This window comes from Carassius auratus, unplaced genomic scaffold, assembly GCF_003368295.1.
Source record: "Carassius auratus strain Wakin unplaced genomic scaffold, ASM336829v1 scaf_tig00214833, whole genome shotgun sequence".
NCBI lineage: Eukaryota > Metazoa > Chordata > Actinopteri > Cypriniformes > Cyprinidae > Carassius > Carassius auratus.
The window spans coordinates 601,106-623,785 of record NW_020527822.1 but is presented as its reverse complement, the minus strand read 5'-3'; the positions used below and the strand labels follow the sequence as shown (position 1 = coordinate 623,785).

The 22,680-nt window shown below is 41.2% G+C and overlaps 1 protein-coding gene across 2 annotated transcripts in view; it reads left to right on the top strand.

The window, feature by feature from the left end:
- Positions 1-284: 284 nt before the first annotated feature.
- Positions 285-22,680, top strand: part of LOC113093028 (NACHT, LRR and PYD domains-containing protein 3-like) — a 103,039-nt gene continuing 80,643 nt past the window's right edge. The window contains exons 1-3 of one of the 2 annotated variants that reach the window (XM_026258847.1): positions 285-356; positions 22,162-22,443; positions 22,588-22,629. In XM_026258847.1, the coding sequence (XP_026114632.1) occupies positions 22,179-22,443; positions 22,588-22,629 (307 nt within the window). In that variant the 5' untranslated portion in view covers positions 285-356; positions 22,162-22,178. Of the gene's footprint in view, positions 357-22,109; positions 22,444-22,587; positions 22,630-22,680 lie in introns of those variants that run through there. The other variant, XM_026258848.1, reaches the window with a different exon arrangement.

The following is a 22,680-nucleotide window of genomic DNA, read 5'->3' as shown; positions in this document are numbered from 1 at the left end:
TGTGCATTCTGTGGTTTCTGAGTTTAACACAATCTCCAAATGATCTATAACACCTCATTCACACCAGCAAGCACATAAAATTACTGTTTCTTTTCCATTATTTGTCAGAATTTGTCAGCTCTTGCTGAAGTATTTGTGCAACTACAGCAGTACAGTTTCCTGAAAAATCATTTTTATGAGGAACCGGATCAGTGTGTGTGTGTGTCTTACTGTCATTCTTCTTATTCTCATGTCTCTTCCTTAAAGAAAACAGGAAGTAGGTTTCACTTATTTTAAAGAAGTGAAAGAAATTTCAGAGCTGCTGTTCAACTACAGTTCAAAGGAGAAAATAGAAATATCTAGAAATATTGTTTGAGGTGGGTGTTTGATCTTTCTGTAGTTATTTTCATATATGAGTGTCTTCTTTTGATGTGTAATTGGTCACTCTGAGCTTCTGAGAGTTTATTTCTGTGCTGAAGTTGTTTTGATGATTTTATTTAAAGTTCTTCACGTCGTGATCAAACATGATTAAGTCTGTCTGTCAATGAATCATGGAGAGTTGCTCATTCTGATATTGTCGTCACACCATGTGAAATCACTGTTTCTCTCATTTTACTGTTTGTTATTGAGTCTGTGATGTCAGTATTTCTCATCATGCACTTTTTACTCACTCAAAATCTTTATTCTAAATTTAATACAATGAGCAACAGTTCTACTTCAATAAAACTGTTTTACTTCAGTTCACACTAGGGATATGCCGGTATCAAATTTTCCTTTTGCTATTAATTGCTCATGCTTTTATCACGTAAACCGTATTATGACTGTATTGAAATTTAGTTAAAAAATGTGCTCAAAATATAGTATTGTACTCTAAATATAGAACCTCTTTTCTAATAACACAAATAACTGAACATTTAAATAAAATAAAGCAATACAAAAATATATATTGTTTATATAGTTAATATACAAGTTAAAGGTTTTGCACAGATTAAAGTGCAAAAGAACTATAAAGACCCATAGGTATCACTTTACAATCTCTTAGTTAACCATTAACATTCATAATGAGCAATAGCTAGATTTGCTACAGAAATTATTAATCTTTGTTAAAAAAATACAAGTCTTAGTTCATGTTAGCTCATGCGTTCGTGACCCTTGTACAAGCTGGTCAGTGGCGTAGCCAGGGGAGGGGCCATGGGGGCACTGGCCCCTCCTGAAAACTGATTGGCCCCCCAGTGTGCCCCCACCCTTCTACTTTTTCAAATTTCACAATTTCAAATTATAATCTTTCAGTTTAGTAAATAACTCATGATTACGTCGCGATGCTTCTCAACGAGGACCAAGAATAGCGAGCTGCTGTTTTCCAACGAAAAAAGCACCTATTTTAAATAGCTTATGTTTTTCGATTAACGAGTTGTTGCAGTGCAAGAAGTGTTTGGTACTAATGTTAACGTCTTTCGGTGTTAGACAGACCAGGTTCGATGACGATGTTATCTCCTAGAGCAGACCAAGATGCTAATCATTATATTTACTATGCTCCTCTGATGCTGAATGTAAAAGGGGTTTACTGCGTTACGATTTACTTTTTTTTTTCCGGCCGAACGCGTCGATATAGGCAACAACGCAATTTAAAGCACTGGTTTAAAAAAAACTATAATAGCAATTCTAATAAAGTCATTATTGAATCATGCCGTCGATTAGCGACTTTTTTCACTCAAGTGAGGTGACGAAACAAATCGTGTAATGTTTATCTAACGCTCCACACTTGAGACTTTTTTTTTTAAGTCTATATGGGTGAGACACATGCAAAAACATCGTTTTTTTTACTGGTCAATTTTGAAATTTGGGGATGTTTGTCTTCAGAAACATGTCTTCTTTCAGACTTGTGGTGAAAAAAAAGTCCAAAATACACATATAGGTCTTTATTTTTCTACACCTTTAGTCTATTTGCGTCTGTAGATTCCTAATATATTCAGTTGCCGTTCTAAATCACCGTGGTGCTCCGCTATTGCTGTCTGCACCCTGGAAAGCTCTCTCTCTAGCTCTCTCTCCCTCCCTTCACAGAAGTTATTGACAAAATGTCATTTGATGACACCCAGAAACATTCTCAAAAAAAATCATACATAATTATTTAATGCATGATTAAATAGCAAAATAAATAACTAATACTAAAATAACACTGGACTAATTAAGCTATTCTAAACTGTTTTATAGGATCCACATATTTTACATGTTAAATTAAAGCTACCTTTTTGAACAAGTAGCTTTCTAACAAAGTGTGGATCTATGATATTTTTAAATCAATATGCTCAAGATTAATTAGCCTTGACATAAGTTGATTTTGTTTATTCATCAATGCAAATTTACTGCAACTGCTGCTATGCAAATTGAATGGGATCTGAATAATAAACAAAAACATATAATGAAATTATATTAAATTTATATTAGTTATATTAATTAATCAATTGTGTATTTATTTCTATGAATTATTAATGTTATTCTGCATTTATATAAATAAGGCTATTATATATATTATATAAGGCTATTATAAATAAATTATATTATTATTATTTGTGAGTTGTACACTATTCATACATTGGATTATTTTATTTATTACAGTTTTTCTTTCACTTTTGTAAAGTGAAAAGTTAATACACATTTTATTAGATTTTTTTTTTTATTTAGAGCAGTGAATAACTGCTATTAAAATATAATAGGGTATCACTGTTTATTACTGATTTCAAAGGTTACTGAACTCTTGAAATTATTTGGATATACAGTTCAAACAACACAAGATTGGCCCCTCTGTATTAATCGTGGCCCCTCTTGTGCCCCCCAGTTGAAAAAATCCTAGAATCGCCCCTGAAGCTGGTGTACCAGATTCTTGTGTAGTCCCAGGACAAACTCCTCTCACTCAGAGCAGTATATGTTTCTAGAAACCTAATATAAGAGCAGACGTCCTGTCGAGTTTGGGGCAGAGGCCTGGGGATTTGATACTTCACCCTGTGGTAGTGAATCAGATATGGAGAATTTTGGCAAGGCCTAGATGGGCCTTTTTTCTCCATGGTGCGCTGAGGCTTAAGCCTCCAATATGGTCCCATGTTCCCCCTGGTACTTGGCTGTGGCATTAGCGGCTCTTGACTTCTGACTATAAAGACTGCCTTCTTGCTCTCCTTTGGAGAAAGACAGACCAACTGCATGTGTGCTATTGTCCCCCCAAAGTGGGATTATTCCTCCAACTAAGCAGAATTTTAGTCATTGGATAGTTGAGGCTATCACCTGACCTACGAGTCCTCTGATCTCCCCATTCCTTGGGGGTCAAGGATCAGTCGACTTGGGTTATGGTGGTCTCTTAGCAGGTCTATTCATGTCGGACATCTGCAATTGTCCACGCCCTCCACCTTTGTGAAGTTCTATGACCTGGATATGCGAGCCACTCTGGCTCTTCTGTTCTCTCGCCTTAGCTGTATGTCACGGGGTGACGAAAGAGAAGCGGAACTAAGTCCCGCCGGAATTTTGTGTTCCCCTCGGGACGGTGTCGCGGTAACACCGGTCCACTTCCGGGTTGCCCCCGATGTCACAATAACAACGCTAATGACAGATTGACATCTGGTGTGGGGAGTTTGATGTGGCGATCTGTGAGAGGATTATGGAGGCGGAGTAACCACATAAAAAGAGAAGTGCAGAGACCATACAGGGGAGATTCTATTTGGTCGTTCGTTCTCCCGGCTATTCTTCCTGGTTGGCTTGCCCCCGTGTGTGGTTCTTCTCTTTGGATGTGTTCCCCTAGGAGAAGTGAATTCCTGGGACGTTTGGGCTGGCGTGTGGAGGTATTTGAGGACTATTGTGGGGTTTCGGCTATCTGGCTGTGCAACAGATATATCAGCGATCGAGTGGAGATATTCAGGACAGAAAGAGTGTGAGTTCTGGAAAGCAAGTGAAGACCAGGCCGCGCCATCACTATCGGAGGGAAGTTAAGAGACCTGATCCGGGACTTCGATCAATTGTATACATCTGGACTGGGAGTGATAACGTTGTGAAGTGGACGGAGTCATCGTTGGGTGAGTGCTGGCTCTATTTGCACTAAGAGTGGGTGTGCCGTGTCTGAAGTGGTGTGTTTGCACAATAAATCGTTTGAAGTGAAGTTACAGAGTGTGGGGAAGATATATAGAGTTAATGCCGGACGCTCATCACCCCGAGAGCCCACCACCGTCACCGTAATCCACACCCAGGCACTCAACTGAAGTATCCCCCAGCCGTAAGCCCCAGTTCTTATTCAAGAACACATACGTGCTGTTGATTACTTATCCCGCTGTGTAGATCGCAGGATCCTCTGGGCCGAGCGCCGCATGTGATGTCCCTATGAAAGGAGGTGGACACACGAATTATTCCTTTCCCGGTTTTAACCGAAGCATCTCCCAGCCGTAAGCCCCACCACTTATTCAAGAACACATACTTACTGTTGATTACTTACTCTGCTGTGCAGATCGCAGGATCCTCTGGGCCGAATACTGTATGTGATGTCCCTGTAGAAAGAGGTGGACACACGAATTATTCCTTTTCCGGTCTTAACCGAAGCATCTCCCAGCCGTAAGCCTCACTACTTATTCAAGAACACATACTTGCTGTTGATTACTTACTCTGCTGTGCAGATCGCAGGATCCTCTGGGCCGAACGCCGCATGTGATGTCCCTATGAAGAGAGGTGGACACAAGAATTATTCCTTTCCCGGGTACAACCGAAGCATCTCCCAGCCGTAAGCCCCATTACTTATGCACGAACACATACTTGCTGTTGATCACTCACTCTGCTGTGCAGATCGCAGGATCCTCTGGGCCGAACGCCGCATGTGATGTCCCTATGAAAGGAGGTGGACACAAGAATTATTCCTTTCCCGGTCTTAACCGAAGCATCTCCCAGCCGTAAGCCCCATTACTTATGCAAGAACACATACTTGCTGTTGATTACTTACTCTGCTGTGCAGATCGCAGGATCCTCTGGGCCGAATGCTGTATGTGATGTCCCTGTAGAAAGAGGTGGACACACGAATTATTCCTTTCCCGGTCTTAACCGAAGCATCTCCCAGCCGTAAGCCCCATTACTTATTCAAGAACACATACTTACGGTTGATTACTTACTCTGCTGTGCAGATCGCAGGATCCTCTGGGCCGAACGCCGCATGTGATGTCCCTATGAAAGGAGGTGGACACAAGAATTATTCCTTTCCCGGTCTTAACCGAAGCATCTCCCAGCCGTAAGCCCCATTACTTATGCAAGAACACATACTTGCTGTTGATTACTTACTCTGCTGTGCAGATCGCAGGATCCTCTGGGCCGAACGCCGCATGTGATGTCCCTATGAAAAGAGGTGGACACAAGAATTATTCCTTTCCCGGTCACAACCGAAGCATCTCCCAGCTGTAAGCCCCATTACTTATGCAAGAACACATACTTGCTGTTGATTACTTACTCTGCTGTGCAGATCGCAGGATCCTCTGGGCCGAACGCCGCATGTGATGTCCCTATGAAAAGAGGTGGACACAAGAATTATTCCTTTCCTGGGCACAACCGAAGCATCTCCCAGCCGTAAGCCCCATTACTTATGCAAGAACACATACTTGCTGTTGATTACTTACTCTGCTGTGCAGATCGCAGGATCCTCTGGGCCGAACGCCGCATGTGATGTCCCTATGAAGAGAGGTGGACACAATAATTATTCCTTTCCCGGGTACAACCGAAGCATCTCCCAGCCGTAAGCCCCATTACTTATGCACGAACACATACTTGCTGTTGATCACTCACTCTGCTGTGCAGATCGCAGGATCCTCTGGGCCGAACGCCGCATGTGATGTCCCTATGAAAGGAGGTGGACACAAGAATTATTCCTTTCCCGGTCTTAACCGAAGCATCTCCCAGCCGTAAGCCCCATTACTTATGCAAGAACACATACTTGCTGTTGATTACTTACTCTGCTGTGCAGATCGCAGGATCCTCTGGGCCGAATGCTGTATGTGATGTCCCTGTAGAAAGAGGTGGACACACGAATTATTCCTTTCCCGGTCTTAACCGAAGCATCTCCCAGCCGTAAGCCCCATTACTTATTCAAGAACACATACTTACGGTTGATTACTTACTCTGCTGTGCAGATCGCAGGATTTTCTGGGCCGAATGCTGCATGTGATGTCCCTGTAGAAGGAGGTGGACACGAGAATTATTCCTTTTCCCGGTCTCGACCGAAACATCCACGAGCTCTACTTACCCGGATACCCCCTCTCACTCCGGGACGGGTGACAGACTATCCTGGCTCTTGCTGGCCCCGTACAGGCACGAACTGCCGACGACTCCACGCCTTCCCGGCGTCCGAGGTCTGGCTCCGTTCTGGTCGGGAGACACGGAAGGAACACTGAACTTTTAAATTGCTTTTAACCAAATAAAACCTTGTTCATTTTTTATACTCTCGTCCGTCTGGTTCTTCTGGTACGCTCCCCGAGGTGATCCTTGGTTTCAGGGGTGGGTGCAGTCCAGCTTGGCCCCCCCCGACCTGTGACATGTACTCTTCTTGATACACACTAGGCAGGGATTTGGAAGTCTGACAGCGTGGTCACCTCGTTTCCCATAGCATTTTGACACAGCTTGAGTTCCTGAAGAGAAACGTCTCAGGTTACGCATGTAGCCAAGGTTCTTTGAGGGAATACGAAGCTGCATCTCAATACTATACTTCAGGCAGACCCCTGCCAATGCTTGCTACTCTTTTCGAAGCTGATGCCAGCTGCACGGCACATGCTTTTATAGCTTCTTGATCATTTATGTCACTCCACATGTGACGTCATGCCCTTCCATTGGACAGACTGCACACGATATTCAGAGTTGCTCATGCAAAAGACATTTTGGTGATTTGTCCTACAGTCTGCTTGTTCTTACCTGAACAGCAAATGCACGCTAAATCTCTGCAATGTTCTCATTGAGAATGCCGTTTCTTAAATGTTATTAGAATGAATATTATATTATATTATAATATATTATAGTATGGTAAGCCTGAAACAAATCACAGCAGTAGACCTGTATCAGTCTTGTAATAAACATTTGTGCTGGTATGCATATGATTTAGTATGAAGCGTCGGTAACGGTCATGTCTTTAATGCATTATTATGTTTGATAAGACCAATGAATGGAGGTGAGTTGTCGATCATAAGTAGAATTAGAATAGACATAAGTTGGCTTCATACAGAAAGTTTCAAGTTAATTGCATTAATAATTATTATATTATATAAACTTAATCTTTAAAAAGTTACTGACATGACACAGCACTGAAGAGTCCTGACCTCATAAATCTAGTCATTATAAATAAATAAAATTCATAGCTGTTTTGACAAAGTGAGTTTATGTCAGGTCTCCATGTTTCTACAAAATGCTTACTGTTTACATAAATTTAAAGCCTTTGATCTGTCATTTGAAAACATTAAATATATAGTTTGGTCATGAAACTCTAAATCGCGCAGGCAGTTCAAGTTTACCTTCTAAGCAGATTTGCTATATGTGGTCTTCATCTCCAGTGATGCATCAAAGCCACCAGCATAAAAGCACACCGCTTAAATTAGTGCACGGGGATGGGATGGGCGATACCACCTTTTTTCCATGCGATATGATACCGATACTTTTTGTTACAATTTTACCGATATCGATACAGCTTATAATTTTAAAAGTGTCTGTAATTTTTTAAATAATGTTAATTTTAAAAGTATGTATATATATATATATATATATATATATATATATATATATATATATATATATACATATATATATACATATATATATATATATATATATATATATATATATATATATATATATATATTGTTATTACACTTAAAGGCAAATGACATACACATTCTGGCCATTTATAACTCATTTACTAGAAAAGCAAATTTAACAAATAAAATGTTTAAACAACCTTCTTACAAAAATTATTGATTACATAACTTAAATCTTAATTAAATAAACAAAAATACCAACAACATAAACTGTGCATATTTTTACTTATTTCTTTTTTAAACAAGCAGTTTTTTTCTTATTCTTCAAAATTCTATTGTCCCACCTCTATATTTTACAAAAAATATTGATTAAATAACATAACAAATCTTAATAACCTAAATTACTAACAAAATGAACTGTGCATACTTTTACTTATTTCTTCATTTTAAACAGATCATGTTTTCCTCATCTTCCTATATTTTTGTATTTTTTAGCAATGCTCAAAAAGATAGTAAGATCTGTAAGGTCACTGCAACTGTTAATAAAGATTGCCTAATCTTTCAGCTGTAGATTAGAGTTTAAGACAAGCAACATGTTAAAATGTTTTGGTTTCAGCCGATTTCGCCTCTGACTAGAAAAGTCAGAGGCTCCTGCCTTAGAAAAAAGCCTCTCTGCTGGAACAGAGGTTGCGACAATCCCAAGGTATTTTTTTGCCAGTTTGCTGTGTTCTCATTTCTTTTCCACCATAGCAAAGGGTCTTCACTTCTTGGGATCACCTTTTCTTCCATGTATCTGCACATTTCAATGTATGCATCTGTGGTGGCTGTCCGGTTTCCCAGAAAAGCCAATATACGTGTGTCAAACTCCTGCCATAGTCCTCCCTTGCATGTAGAACAGTCGGCACCTATCCTTTCAGTGTTTGCAGCAGGTGACTCTGGTGGCACTGTCAAGAATGTTCCCATGCTGGTTGATGCAGAGGGTTCACTGGTTGTTGCCTGTTGGCCCAGGGCTTGCATCTCACTGATTAGCTGTGATTTAATGACTTCCACATTTCCAGTATCACAAAACACAATGTTTTTGAACCTAATGTCCATAAGGTACTGGCAGCCAGAGTATGGTTATGTTCAATGTTTTCAAACTGCCGTTTGCACTGCATTGCAAGCTGTAAAGCCAAAGTGTTACCCTTCTGCCCGGCAGACATGGTTGCATTTTGGAGAAGAGAGTGTGACGATGTGTGTTTAGGAAAACACAAGGAGAGGGTAGATCCAATTGCAAGTATGATTTTAATAACAAAAAGGGTAATACAAAATAAACAGTCTAGGGAGACAAACAAAATAAAACAAAAGAGGAAACGGGATGAAACGGAATGTAAAACTCGGAGGAACGTGAAGGCAGGGGTAAGTCTCGGGAGACGAGAACATATCACACAAAGGGTAAGGACTCCATACAAACAACAGGTAAAGACAGGTATTTATAGGGACACCAATGACAGAAGATTTCCTGCACCTGTGCGATTAATTGGAGTGCAATTACTGTGAAGACAGGACCAGACTAGAGGAATTATAGTGCCTATGGTGAAGTGCCTAAGGACAAGTGAGCTCACTAGGGAACACCCAGGAAAACAGAGACTGACAGCGTGACAGAGAGACCAGAGGTATGACTTTTGAAAGAGTTACATACTGCTCTGCTGAAACTTCCTTAGTGGCCTGTTCAAATGGCCTGAGGGCTTCAATGGCTTGGCTGATACAGGACCATTCGTCATCATTCAAGCACATTGCGTTTCTCCCAAGAAGGCAAAGTGCTGTAGTAACAGCTTGTTTTTGCTCGGTCAGTCTCTCCAGCATGTAGAACACCGAATTCCACCTGGTCACCTGATCTTTGTGCTCTGGTAGTTGCAGCTGAGTTTGCAGTACCTTAAGCTTGTCAGATGCTTTGGTGCTATGGTGGAAGAAGCGAACAAAAGCACTACACTTCTCAAGGATGGATTCAAAATTTGCCTCAGCCTTAATAGCGTCTTTCACAACCAAATTAAGGGTGTGTGAAAAACATGGAATGTGTTTCCATTGGGTTTTCCGAACAGCTGAAACTATATTAGCTACGTTATCAGTAATAACAGCAAAGACCTTGCTGGTAATGCCCCAGTCGTCGGATATTTTTGTGAGTAGCTCAGCTATATGTTGTGCTGTGTGCTGTACAGCTACATGGACTGTCTCAAGAATGCAAGCCTGCATCTGCCAATTGTGGTCAATGAAATGTCCTGAAACAGTCAAATATGCTTAGACTGTTCTTGATGTCCACATGTCACTTGTTAAAACCACACTACTTGCGGATTCTATGGAGTCTTTCAGTGTGGTTTTGACTTGCTTTTAGAGCTTTGGAATTTCACTAGAGATCAAGGATTTCCTACCCGGCATATTGTACAGGGGATCAACCACCTTCATAAAATGATGGAAACCTGCATCCTCAACCATTGATACTGGTTGAAAGTCAGTAACAATCATTTTGGCTAGGCTCCTTGTGATGTCTCGCGCTCTTTGGGAATCATCTGAAAAGGATCAATGTTTTCCATTACACACAAGACAACCACATACTCACACCCACATATTTTATTTTATATATCAGGATGGCGAGGGAGCGGTCGCAAGATGATTTCCAGAAAAAAAAGGTTAGATATAGCATATTTTATCAATAATTGTAACAAAATACTAAAAATAGTAGTTAAATTAAAAACAAAAACCATGAAAAATAAATAAATAAATGATATATATACAGTATTGTTCAAAATAATAGCAGTACAATGTGACTAACCAGAATAATCAATGTTTTTAGTATATTTTTATTGCTACGTGGCAAACAAGTTACCAGTAGGTTCAGTAGATTGTCAGAAAACAAACAAGACCCAGCATTCATGATATGCACGCTCTTAAGGCTGTGCAATTGGGCAATTAGTTGAAAGGGGTGTGTTCAAAAAAATAGCAGTGTCTACCTTTGACTGTACAAACTCAAAACTATTTTGTACAAACATTTTTTTTTTCTGGGATTTAGCAATCCTGTGAATCACTAAACTAATATTTAGTTGTATGACCACAGTTTTTTAAAACTGCTTGACATCTGTGTGGCATGGAGTCAACCAACTTGTGGCACCTCTCAGCTGTTATTCCACTCCATGATTCTTTAACAACATTCCACAATTCATTCACATTTCTTGGTTTTGCTTCAGAAACAGCATTTTTGATATCACCCCACAAGTTCTCAATTGGATTAAGGTCTGGAGATTGGGCTGGCCACTCCATAACATTAATTTTGTTGGTTTGGAACCAAGACTTTGCCCGTTTACTAGTGTGTTTTGGGTCATTGTCTTGTTGAAACAACCATTTCAAGGGCATGTCCTCTTCAGCATAGGGCAACATGACCTCTTCAAGTATTTTAACATATGCAAACTGATCCATGATCCCTGGTATGCGATAAATAGGCCCAACACCATAGTACGAGAAACATGCCCATATCATGATGCTTGCACCTCCCTGCTTCACTGTCTTCACTGTGTACTGTGGCTTGAATTCAGAGTTTGGGGGTCGTCTCACAAACTGCCTGTGGCCCTTGGACCCAAAAAGGACAATTTTACTCTCATCAGTCCACAAAATGTTCCTCCATTTCTCTTTAGGCCAGTTCTTTGGCAAATTGTAACCTCTTCTGCACATGCCTTTTTTTTAACAGAGGGACTTTGCGGGGGATTCTTGAAAATAGATTAGCTTCACACAGACGTCTTCTAACTGTCACAGTACTTACAGGTAACTCCAGACTGTCTTTGATCATCCTGGAGGTGATCATTGGCTGAGCCTTTGCCATTCTGGTTATTCTTCTATCCATTTTGATGGTTGTCTTCCGTTTTCTTCCACGTCTCTCTGGTTTTGCTCTCCATTTTAAGGCATTGGAGATCATTTTAGCTGAACAGCCTATCATTTTTTGCACCTCTTTATAGGTTTTCCCCTCTCTAATCAACTTTTTAATCAAAGTACGCTGTTCTTCTGAACAATGTCTTGAACGACCCATTTTCCTCAGCTTTCAAATGCATGTTCAACAAGTGTTGGCTTCATCCTTAAACAGGGGCCACCTGATTCACACCTGTTTCTTCACAAAATTGATGACCTCAGTGATTGAATGCCACACTGCTATTTTTTTGAACACACCCCTTTCAACTAATTCAACTAATTGCCCAATTGTACAGCCTTAAGAGCGTGCATATCATGAATGCTGGGTCTCATTTGTTTTCTGAGAATCTACTGAACCTACTGGTAACTTGTTTGCCACGTAGCAATAAAAAAATATATGAAAAACCTTGATTATTCTGGTTAGTCACATTGTACTGCTATTATTTTGAACAATACTGTATATATATATATATATATATATATATATATATATATATATATATATATATTAGTGGTGGGCCGTTATCGGCGTTAACCGACGTTAACCGGCTGGGTCTATACTAAGCAAGCTATTGATATTTTATATAAACGACTGGCTGAAGCCAGCCTAAAAAGATGCTCAGGACAGTTGACGGGCTACTGCTGTGCATCGTCATGAAAGCTTATCTTTTTCACGTTTATACGCCTTACCGCTCGTCGATTTAAACATTAAAGCATTCAAACACAAGACGTTGAAAAACTGAACAGAGTAGCCGGTTACTCGCTCGCTGTGTTCGGTGCGGAGAGAGAGAGAGAGAGAGCCGCGTATCATGGACAGCGACACTGAACCGAGCTCTCATCTGCGAAGAGAAAGGCGTCTCAAAACACTTGAACATCGAATTTGCTTATTTTTGCTCCTGTGCCGACAAATACATACAAAATATGTCAAAATATCCACCTTGGAAATTATGCTCAAAAACTGTCAGTTATTTTCTTAAGTTAAAGTAAACCGTTGAGGGAAAAATGGGATGTTTATTATATTGGATGTGTTCATCGTCTCTTAAAGTGACCGCGCCTAATTTAGCCACTGGCTAATGTAATGTTAATCCAAGAAAATAAAAGAAAATCACTCACTGCTATTGACTGAATTTGTAGTTTTAACAGTCAACCCAAAAATTATTCAGACACCAGATATATTTTTGATATATATATAGCAAAACTGTAATAATGTGAGAAATGTTGAAGGTGTCTCAATAAATGTAGGTTTGATTGTATATTTCATTTTTACATTGAAGACTATCCAGTGCTATTTTACATTTAATTATTTGGTTTCAGTACCTGGATACCTATAAACTTCAAAAAAACTTAAACATTGGTGTGAAACAGGCGTAAGGTTGTCCAATCACGGAAGGTAGGGACACAAGTCGGTTCTGGGGCATGAGTTATTCACAGACTGAAATTGCAGTCTCCAAGCTTTCCAACGATGTGTAACATATGGAAATCGGATCATATTTGGAGAAGTTGTGGCCATTTGAAGGTAGGCACTCAAAAAACCTCAAAAAGCAGAAAATAGCCTTTAAAGATTGTGCAGTTCTCACTGCTGCGAGTGACAATGGGGCTCATTTACATCTCATTTAGATAAGCCATAACCCCTGCATAGCAACGACAAACACAACGGGAAAAATCGGACCGCATACTATTAATAATAAAGGAGAATGTGCATTGTAAATGTCAGTAATTTATCTTTTTTGAAATATGTGAGTTTTATCTTTTTATTAAATAATCTTTAATCTTTAAAATGTGGCCATCATTTTTAATGTTATTATTTTAATGTTTATGTAAACAAAAAGTACATATTGATGCTAATTTTATTTGTTATTTGCTGGTTTTCTACATAAAACTTGGTGAATTGATTTCATTGTGTAGCATTAGGACTTTTTTAACAGGATTCTGTGATAACCGATGAGCTAGCTAATAACAATAGGTAGATATGGGAAGGTCTAAACATGACTAAACATGAGATGACGTGTGTTCTTATAATGAACACAAAACGACAAACTTTGATGTTTATGAAAACTCACCCCATAAAAAACAAAAGTATTCTTGCAGATCCGAAGTTTGCACTGTGCGTCTGTTTGCCTCTAAATGTTACGGATTTTCCCCATTTCTCTGTCTTTATCCCCATCAAATGTTACTATCGATATAGCCTCTGATATCTTACGGTCCAACTCGTCTGACACCAGTCCAATACATTCTTCCTCGTCGTCATCTTCGCTCAGTTGTAGATTAGGGATATTATACAGTCTTATTATGCCGCTTTCATCATCGCTCAGATCGTCTTCAGAATCAGTGAGCGCTTGTTTATAAGCATCCGGCTTGTCAAAGAAGTACTTCAAAGCATTTTCGGTGTAACGGCCACGGTTCAGCTCGTCTGCGTTCATCTTTGCGGCGTACATCTTCATTGAATTCTGATATCAGCTAGAGCCGGCCAGAACGCTGCATACTAAGTGGCCACGCGTCCCTCGGAGGGCGGGGGCAATAACAAAAGAAACATAAGCCGGCTTATCCAGTATGGAAATACAGACAGACAATGAAACGCCCCTACTGCTTGCTAGAATCTCCGACAAACTAGCTGATTTCAACCTCAAAATGTTCGCTTTTAAATATACTAATACTGCTATCTCAAACACGGAGAGGCTTCTTTGTGATATCAACTAACAGATTCTGCAAAAAAATGAAAATCACCAATTTTGAAAAAAAAACCGCTTCTTTCTCATTTTGCTCGAAAGTTGTGCTGCCGACTTGTGTCACTGGTTTCCGTGACAGGTCATATATATTAGGGGTGTAACGGTTCACAAAATTCATGGTTCGGTTCGATACGATACACTGATGTCACGGTTCGGTTTGGTACGGTTCGGTACGTTTTAGATACAGCAAAGTGTAAAAACATCTCAACTTTTCAGAATGCCGCAAGCGCACCGCGGGTCATGTGACAAGAACTAACCAAACAGCTTCATCCTTTCCCGTAACAATGTTGAAAGCTCAGCCAAGATGAAGCAACAGCTGATCATAGTTATATATGGATTGCAATTTTGAAATAAATTTAGTAGCAGAGCTAGCCTACTGCAAGCGATTTTTAGAGCTGCAAATCCATTTATCCTTTGCTGAAAATTCTGCGTCTTCATGGAAAGAGCACGTCATTGTTGCTTAGCAAAGGCAGACGTCTCAGGGGCGCTTATGCCTGAGCGCTTTGGAAAGGAGGAGAAAGACGCGCCTAGGGTTTTCTACGCGTTTTTAGGCATGATATGTGAACGGCCCCTAAGGCACTCGCTCACTCAGCTCGTTCACTCATCCAAAGTGCACCCAAACACCAGACCTGTTGGTTATTGGAGGATCTTCTATTTCTGGTCTGTTAAACGCATTGGCTATTTTGCAACGAGCTTTCAGCGCGTACTGAGTGAGTGAGCGCCTGACTGAGTAGCCTAACATAAACATATAAGTTGGTGTTTTTTTCTTCTTCGGGGGTGTCAGGGGCATTGCCTGTTACGTCGTTTGGGTTATTGGGCTACCTTATTGAACGCATATCATTATATTTCACTTTTTTTTTCCAAATAGAATTAATTAGTCCAACGAACCATTCGGTACATAATGCGTAACGCGTATCGAACCGAAAGCCTCTTACCGAACGGTTCAATACGAATACGCGTATTGTTACACCCCTAATATATATATATATATATATATATATATATATATAATGTGTATATATATATATATATATATATATATATATATATATATATATATATAATGTATGTGTGTGTGTGTGTACTGTAAAAGCATATTCCCCTACCCATCACAGAAAACTCACTGCAACATTTTCAAAAAAACAATGCTTTATGATTTATAGGCTGCTTTCCTCATGGAGACCTAAAAGTTCCTCAGGAAGTCAAAATGTATTGGTATTACTTGTGCGTTTTGTCCCTAATGTAAGGAATACCAGGACACCCCACACAAACATAGGCACTTTATATTTATTCGTTTTCACCTAATGGTTATGACAGAGACAGGGAGTGCAGTTAATAAGTTAATGACTGTGGTCTTTGTACCTGGATAAGGTTTGCCTCCATGTAAACTCCTGTAACGTCTTTTGTTGGACAGAGGGAGACTGGGCAGCTGAAAACTGGGCAGCTTGTTTTTGTTCAGCCTCTTTATACGTTTCAGGGTGTGTTGTTTTCAAGTGTTTAAAAAGGTTGCTTGTATTGTTGCAATGTGTGACTCTCTTATCACAAATATTGCATCGTGCAATACTTTTTTCAGATGAAGAGAAGTAGCACCACACCACGCTGTGTTTTCTGTTTTCTGCCATCTTTCGCGCGAGTCGCGACCACGTGTGCTGTGTTGTGATGGTGAATGGCACATTGCACTGCGCACAGCCGCAAACCGATTGGTGTTAACGTCATAGCACCGCGTCCGCGAGAGCTTCTCTTTATATATCATACACACACTGTCCCGATCGGTCTGCACACACTGCTAAAAGTGTTAGTTATAAAGAAATGATAAATATAATTAACTATCGATACTTTACAGAAAATATCGATACCAAAATCGATGCTGCTGTATCGATATATCGATACTCAGAAGCTTCTATGTGCACATCCAGATTTGTGGGACAATTTTAAGAGACATGTTAAAAATCTGTGTAAATATACCACTTAACTGGAAACTACATGCTCTCAACACCTTATCACTAATAATGACAAATTTAAAGGAAAGTAATCGGATAATGTTAAAAACTTTGAATTATATCCAACATCTTTTACAGTGTGCAAAAAGCCCCAAGATACATATTAAATGGTTGAAACATTAACTTTAAAGTCAATTTATACAGCAACATCTAAACATTCACCCAGGGTTTTCCGCTGCATTAAAAGTAGATGTCACGGAGTGACTGTGACGGGGCGGAACCAAAAATGAGGAAGATTAGTTGCATAACACCGCCGGACCATATATCGCAAACACCGCCGCATCCGGGAACGCCGACGAACCCAAATCGGCGTGTTATTGGGAACAGGTGTCTAGTTGAGCGTGGCAATCACTGATTGGGCAATTTGGTGAAGAGGAGACACATAAATAGGGCATCAGAAACACAGGAAGTGGTTGGTGATTCCCAGTAGTTATTGTGTGTGCAACGGAGCGAGTTGGAGAGAGGGTGTATGGTGTACTGTGGAGCTTGGGCAAAGAGAGATACACACGCAGGGCTGAGTATACGAATATCTTTATTAGAGCATTGTGTTCAGATGCATTGTGTGAGGTGAAGTTAACACACATTGAAGATCTGCTAGGATTGCAGGAAGGAGATTGTGCTGCCAGTTGTGTCGGATGTTGGTTATCTGGAAGAGAAGTGGAAAGATCCAGTGTTAATGAAAGTGTGAGTACACGGAAATATTCATCGAGTTAACAGTTATTTTGCAAGTGTGGAATATCCATATACCTCTTGTGAGTTGTGACCAGTGTGAGCGGCCCCACCATAATAGGATTGGTGGGTGAGCCGGAACCAGCGAAAACGGAGTCTGGTGCCTTGTCGTGGCTGTGACATTTCCTCTGGCTGTCTGCTGCATCGGTGCCCCCAACGTCCAGGAACTAATCCCCGGTCCTATGTGGTTTTGACCCTAATTCACTGTGTGTGTGGAGTGCAGTGGGTGAGTCCTTTTCTTTGCTGTGTGTACACTTGAAGTCTGCAGTGTCGTGCTGTGTCATGTCGTCAGTAATCACCCTCTAGGCTGGGAGAGAAAACCCTGTGGGGAAGAACGTGCACCGGTGTCGTGAGACGACCGTCTTTTATATATATGCCCACTCGTGGCTTTGGACCCCTACTCCGCCGAGTGGTGACGTGTCAACAATCGCAAGTAAGGAACAGTGTGCATATTGTGGGGGACGACGACTGAGAGAAGTGTTGGCTGCTATACGAACATCCAGCTGTGTAGCCCTTGTGTATGAATACCTGTTTGTGGAGTGCTTTCAGAGGTTCGCCCCTGTCTAGATCTCTGGTCCGTTGTCTGGAAGAGAGGAAAGGGAAGCGTTCGAGTCATTCCTGAGGTACATACCTGGTGGCACAAACCTACCTAAAGTCACCCAGCGTGGTGGCACCAGCTGAGGCCATGGAAGGCCCAACGTGCAGCAACTTCAATCTGTACTCCTATCCTCTCTTGGTCAAATTCGAGAGGTGGTGCGTTCTTCTCCATATATTCACTGAAGCTAAGTTAATTTGTGAAGGAACTCTGTCTGTCTGTTACCAGTCCTACAGGTCTGAGCTTGAGGCTCTGAGTCGTCGTGGGAGAGTTTCCACGGTTGGAGGTGACCGTGTTGAGTGTTGGTCTGGGAAGTCTGCCCCGGTGAGGAAGACCACAGTTGTCGTGACATATACACCCTCTCTAGACCCCCGAGCTGAAAAGGGCTAAAGCCGAGGGTCTGTGAGTTGTATCCATTCAGTATTGTCATTGTATACCCACCTGCATGCCCAGAGCAAAGCTCCAGTTGCCCCTGTAAGCCCATCTGTATGCCTAAAGCTAAGAGCCAGCGTATTGTCCTTGTATACTTACTGGTATGCCCAGAGTCAAGCTCTAGTTGCCCTTGTGTACTCGCCTGTACGTCTAAAGTAAAGACCCAGTTGTCCTTCTGCATACCTACCTGTACGCCCTGAGTGAAATACCAGTGTATCGCCCTTGCATGCTCACCTGCAAACTCCATCCGTAGGGTTTACCGGGACAAAAATCGGAGTTAAGGATTGTGTATCTTTCTTGCATACTTGCCTATACACCGAAGGCCAAGACCCCAATATATTCACCTGCATACTAACCTGTGGACCTTTCAGGCGTTTCCAACCGCGGACCCAGAATCTCGTGGCGAAAGGCGTCAGGTACGCACCCCACCCAATTAATCAGAATTACTTACCCTCTTTACTCTGCGTGCAGGGACTGGAAGGGCCCCACCGATGGTTCTCCTGCAAGAGAAACAGAAAGGCACTACTGAGAAAAACCCTGTTGAGCCACGTGAAGGAAAGGACCCCAATTCATCTACAGGCTTACCTGAGAGTCCCCGTGACAGAGTCAGAAGCGACTCTGACCTATACTCTCTGGCCCCGAGAGTGGATTTTAGATTCCCTCTTCCCTTCCCTTCACACCTTTTAGATAATTTAAATAAAGTTTGTTTTAATTATACCTACTCTCTCTCGTGTGTCTGGTCATTGGGGTGTTCTTGGGACCTCCTCGAGGTGGAAACTAGGGAGGGGCGAGACTCCCGACATCTGTGGTCCGCTCCCACCTGTGACATAAAGCTGAATATGAATACAGTGAGTCTATGTAAAATGTAGATGCTCCGAAACAATCATCGACAGTAAGAACTAAAGACATAAGTTTCTCTCTTTTACAGATCAAAGCTACATAAAAATACACAACTTTTTAATTGGGAGAGTTTCATCATATGCCAAACCTAAAATAAAAAACTGCAGTGGCAAAACATGAGAGACCGTAACATTCTGTGATCTGAACGTGCACAATGAGGTCTCATTATAATGCCTCCTCTAAAAGAGAGACCTGGGCTCTCTCTCTGCTTGTTCTTCAGTTGTGCCCTGTCACAAGCACAACAGTTAATCTACATTGCTCACCGATGAAATAAGACTATGGCTTGACAAAAATTCGCTTCGAAATGGGAGCATTGATAAAGAGGACTCGTTAACGTTGAGGGCGTACAATATCGATGGTTCATAAAACTTAGAGTGGAACCGGTATCAATTCCCATCCCTATTTATATGTATGGCTAATATTGACATTTTAAACCTCTTTGTGTGAGGGGTAAAATATTTTGGTATGAGGCAGATTGCTAACATTAGCTAGCTAGCTTTGCTAACATCACTTACACATAACGTTAGCTTATCTTTCTTTGTGCTTCCTTTCCAAGTGACGATAAAAGTTTGACGTAGTCCCCACCATCTCTGAAATCGAAGCACTGCAGAATTTACAAGAAGCTGTATGCTTTCTTCTGGATGTTGTTTTACAAATATTTTCTTTATGATTTTTGTAGCCCGAATTTTATTACTGAAGATTTTGCAGACATCTTCTCTTGCTCCCAGACAACCACAACTCACTTTCTTGGGAGTACGAGTGAAAGGGGGCAGGGATGGGTGACAGCGTAACAAAAATACATATTTAGCAATGACCAATGAGTCATGTTATTGCTTGGATTTGAATCAGTACGTTTTACATTCAATAAAAGCAAGGATGTTAACAAAAAATTTGACAACAAAAACTGGCAATTTAGTGATATTTCCAGTTATGGTCTTGACTGGTCTTGAAAATGTCCGAGACCAACAAGACCGAGTACAAATGCATCAAAAAGTGGTCTAGAGTCCAATGCTTGTGTACTACAACAGGCACATAAGATTGAACCAGTGAGTTTAGGTATCTTGGTGCTGTGCCAGTGGTCGTATTGTAGACAAGGATCAGTACCTTGAATTTGATGCGAGCGGCTACTGGTAGCCAGTGTAACCTGATGAGGAGGGGAGTAACGCAAGCTTTTTTTTGGTTCATTCAAGACAACCCTGGCTCCTGCATTCTGGATCAGTTGCAAAGGCTTGATGGTACATGCAGGAAGGCCCACCAGGAGAGCATTACAGAAGTCCAGTCTGGAGAGAACAAGAGCTTGGACAGGAAGTTTGGTGGCTTGCTCTGACAGGAAGGGACCAATCTTCTTAATGTTGTATTAGGCAAATCTGCAAGACCGGGTTGTGGTAGCAATGTGGTCTGTGAAGCTTAACTGATGATCCATCTCAACTCCTAGGTTTCTGGCTGTCCTGGAAGAAGTCATGGTTGACGAACCCAGCTGTATAGAGAATTTGTGATGAAACTATGGGTTAGCTGGAATCATAAGGAGTTCTGTCTTAGTAAGGTTGAGCTGAAGGTGATGGTCATTCATCCAGCTAGAAATGTCACTCACACAGGCTGAAATGCAAGTAGCTACCGTCGGGTCATCTGGTTGGAATGGGAAGTAGAGTTGGGTGTCATCAGCATAGCAGTGATAAGAAAAGTCATGAGGAGAGAGAGTGTGCATAGGTCATTGTGAAGTTATTCTCAGTCTGCGTTGTGGAGAATTAGTCAATAATGGTTCTTGTCTTCTTTCTGAAGAAAACTGCAAAGTCGAGTTGATGGAGAAGAAGGTGGAGCCAGATTAAGAAGAGAAGAGAAAGTTTTGAAGATTTTCCAAGCATCTCAACAGTTGTTAATTTTGTTGTGGTAGTAGGATGTTTTAGCAGTGAAGACATTTGCAGAGAAGCAAGAGAGAAGAGACTGATACACTCTGAGGTCGGTAGAGTTTCTTGATTTATGCCATTTCCTCTCTGCAGCCCTGAGTTTAGAATGATGTTCATGGAGAACCTCGGACAGACAGGGGGCAGATGGGGTGGTGCATGCTGGTCTAGATGACAGTCAGTGGGCAAAAATTGTTCAACCAAGAGGTTAGAGTGGAGCAAAGAGTGTCCGTAGCACTGTTCGTGTCCAGAGCTGAAAACTGAAAGAGTGAAGGAAGTGAGGATGAAACCATAGAAGATAGCCGAGATGGAGAGGGTGAGCGTAGGTTCCGCTGAAAGGTGACCTGTGCTGGAGTGTGTGCCGCTTCAGGAGTAAGTGCTAGGTTAGCAGATATGAGGAAGTGGTCTGAGGTGTGCAGTGGAGCAACTGAAGAGTTGTCCACAGAGCAACAGCGCGTGTTGATGAGGTCCAGTTGGTTACCTGATTTGTGAGTCACTGTAGTAGACACTTGCTTGAGGTCAAATGAGGCGAACGGTGTTGAAGTCAGCAGCCTGGGTTTTATCTAGGTAGATGTTGAAGTCACCAAACAGTACCAGAGGAGTACCATCTTCAGGAAAGTTTGATAGCAGCACATCCAACTCCTCCAAGAAGTCTCCCAACTGACCTGGGGGATGATAAATGACCACAAAGTGGATTTTAACTGGGTGGGTTACAGTAATGGCATGTGATTCAAATGAACCGTTACCTGTAGGTGTTGGTTGCAGACCAAATTTCCATTCTTTTGATGAAAGGAGACCAGTACCTCCACCCCTCCCAGTCATACGAGGAGTGTGGGAACAAGTGAAATTATTGGAGAGGGGTGTGGGAGTGGCAGTGTCTTCAGGTTTGATCAAAGTCTCAGTCAGTGCCATGAGGTTGAGAAAGGAATGAGTAGCATTTGATTTTGAAATAGTGAAAACAGCCATGAGAAATCATGACCAGTGCATCACTACTCTGTTTATCTATTTTCAGTGTTGTTTGTCTCTCTGTTTTTTATCTGTAATTTGTCTATTATTTTACTGGTATATCAGATATGTTGTGTGTGGGTCTGTTGATGGCAGACAGTGATTCTCCACATGGTCTTACTCATCTCAAGTCTGGAAAAACTGATGATTTGAGCACTTAGATCCACATGTTAAGAGTGAATGTACTTTGATCTTTTTCTTGTCCTGCAGCTGTGAATTGGTGAAGGATGATGGCATCTGTTAAGGAGCTGCTCGTGGACTCACTGAAGGACTTGGTAGAAGCTGAACTGAAAGAGTTTCATTGGCGCTTAATGAATGCACATCTTAAGTGTATATCAAAGTCTGATATGAAAAGAGCAGATATATTTGACACAGTGGAAAAGATGGTGGCATGTTATGGACCACATGGAGCTGTGAAGATCATGGTGGACATCCTGAGAAAGATGAAGCAAAATGATCTGGCTGATCAGCTAGAGAATGAACACAAGCAAGGTAACATTTAATTCACTGTGACTGCAACGTGATTACAAGTGTGATGGTTTGACTTAAAACTCTTTTCCTCTTTGGTCGCTCTGCTGATGTGATTGTGTGATAAATGTTTCCCAGTGATTAATTCTCTCTTTCTCTCTCACACAGCTCAGGTTGAGGACAATACAAAGGCATCTGTCCCTGTTGGAGGTAATTCACAACATATCTGGAGTAAATATCAATCGCTGTCTTTAAATAACA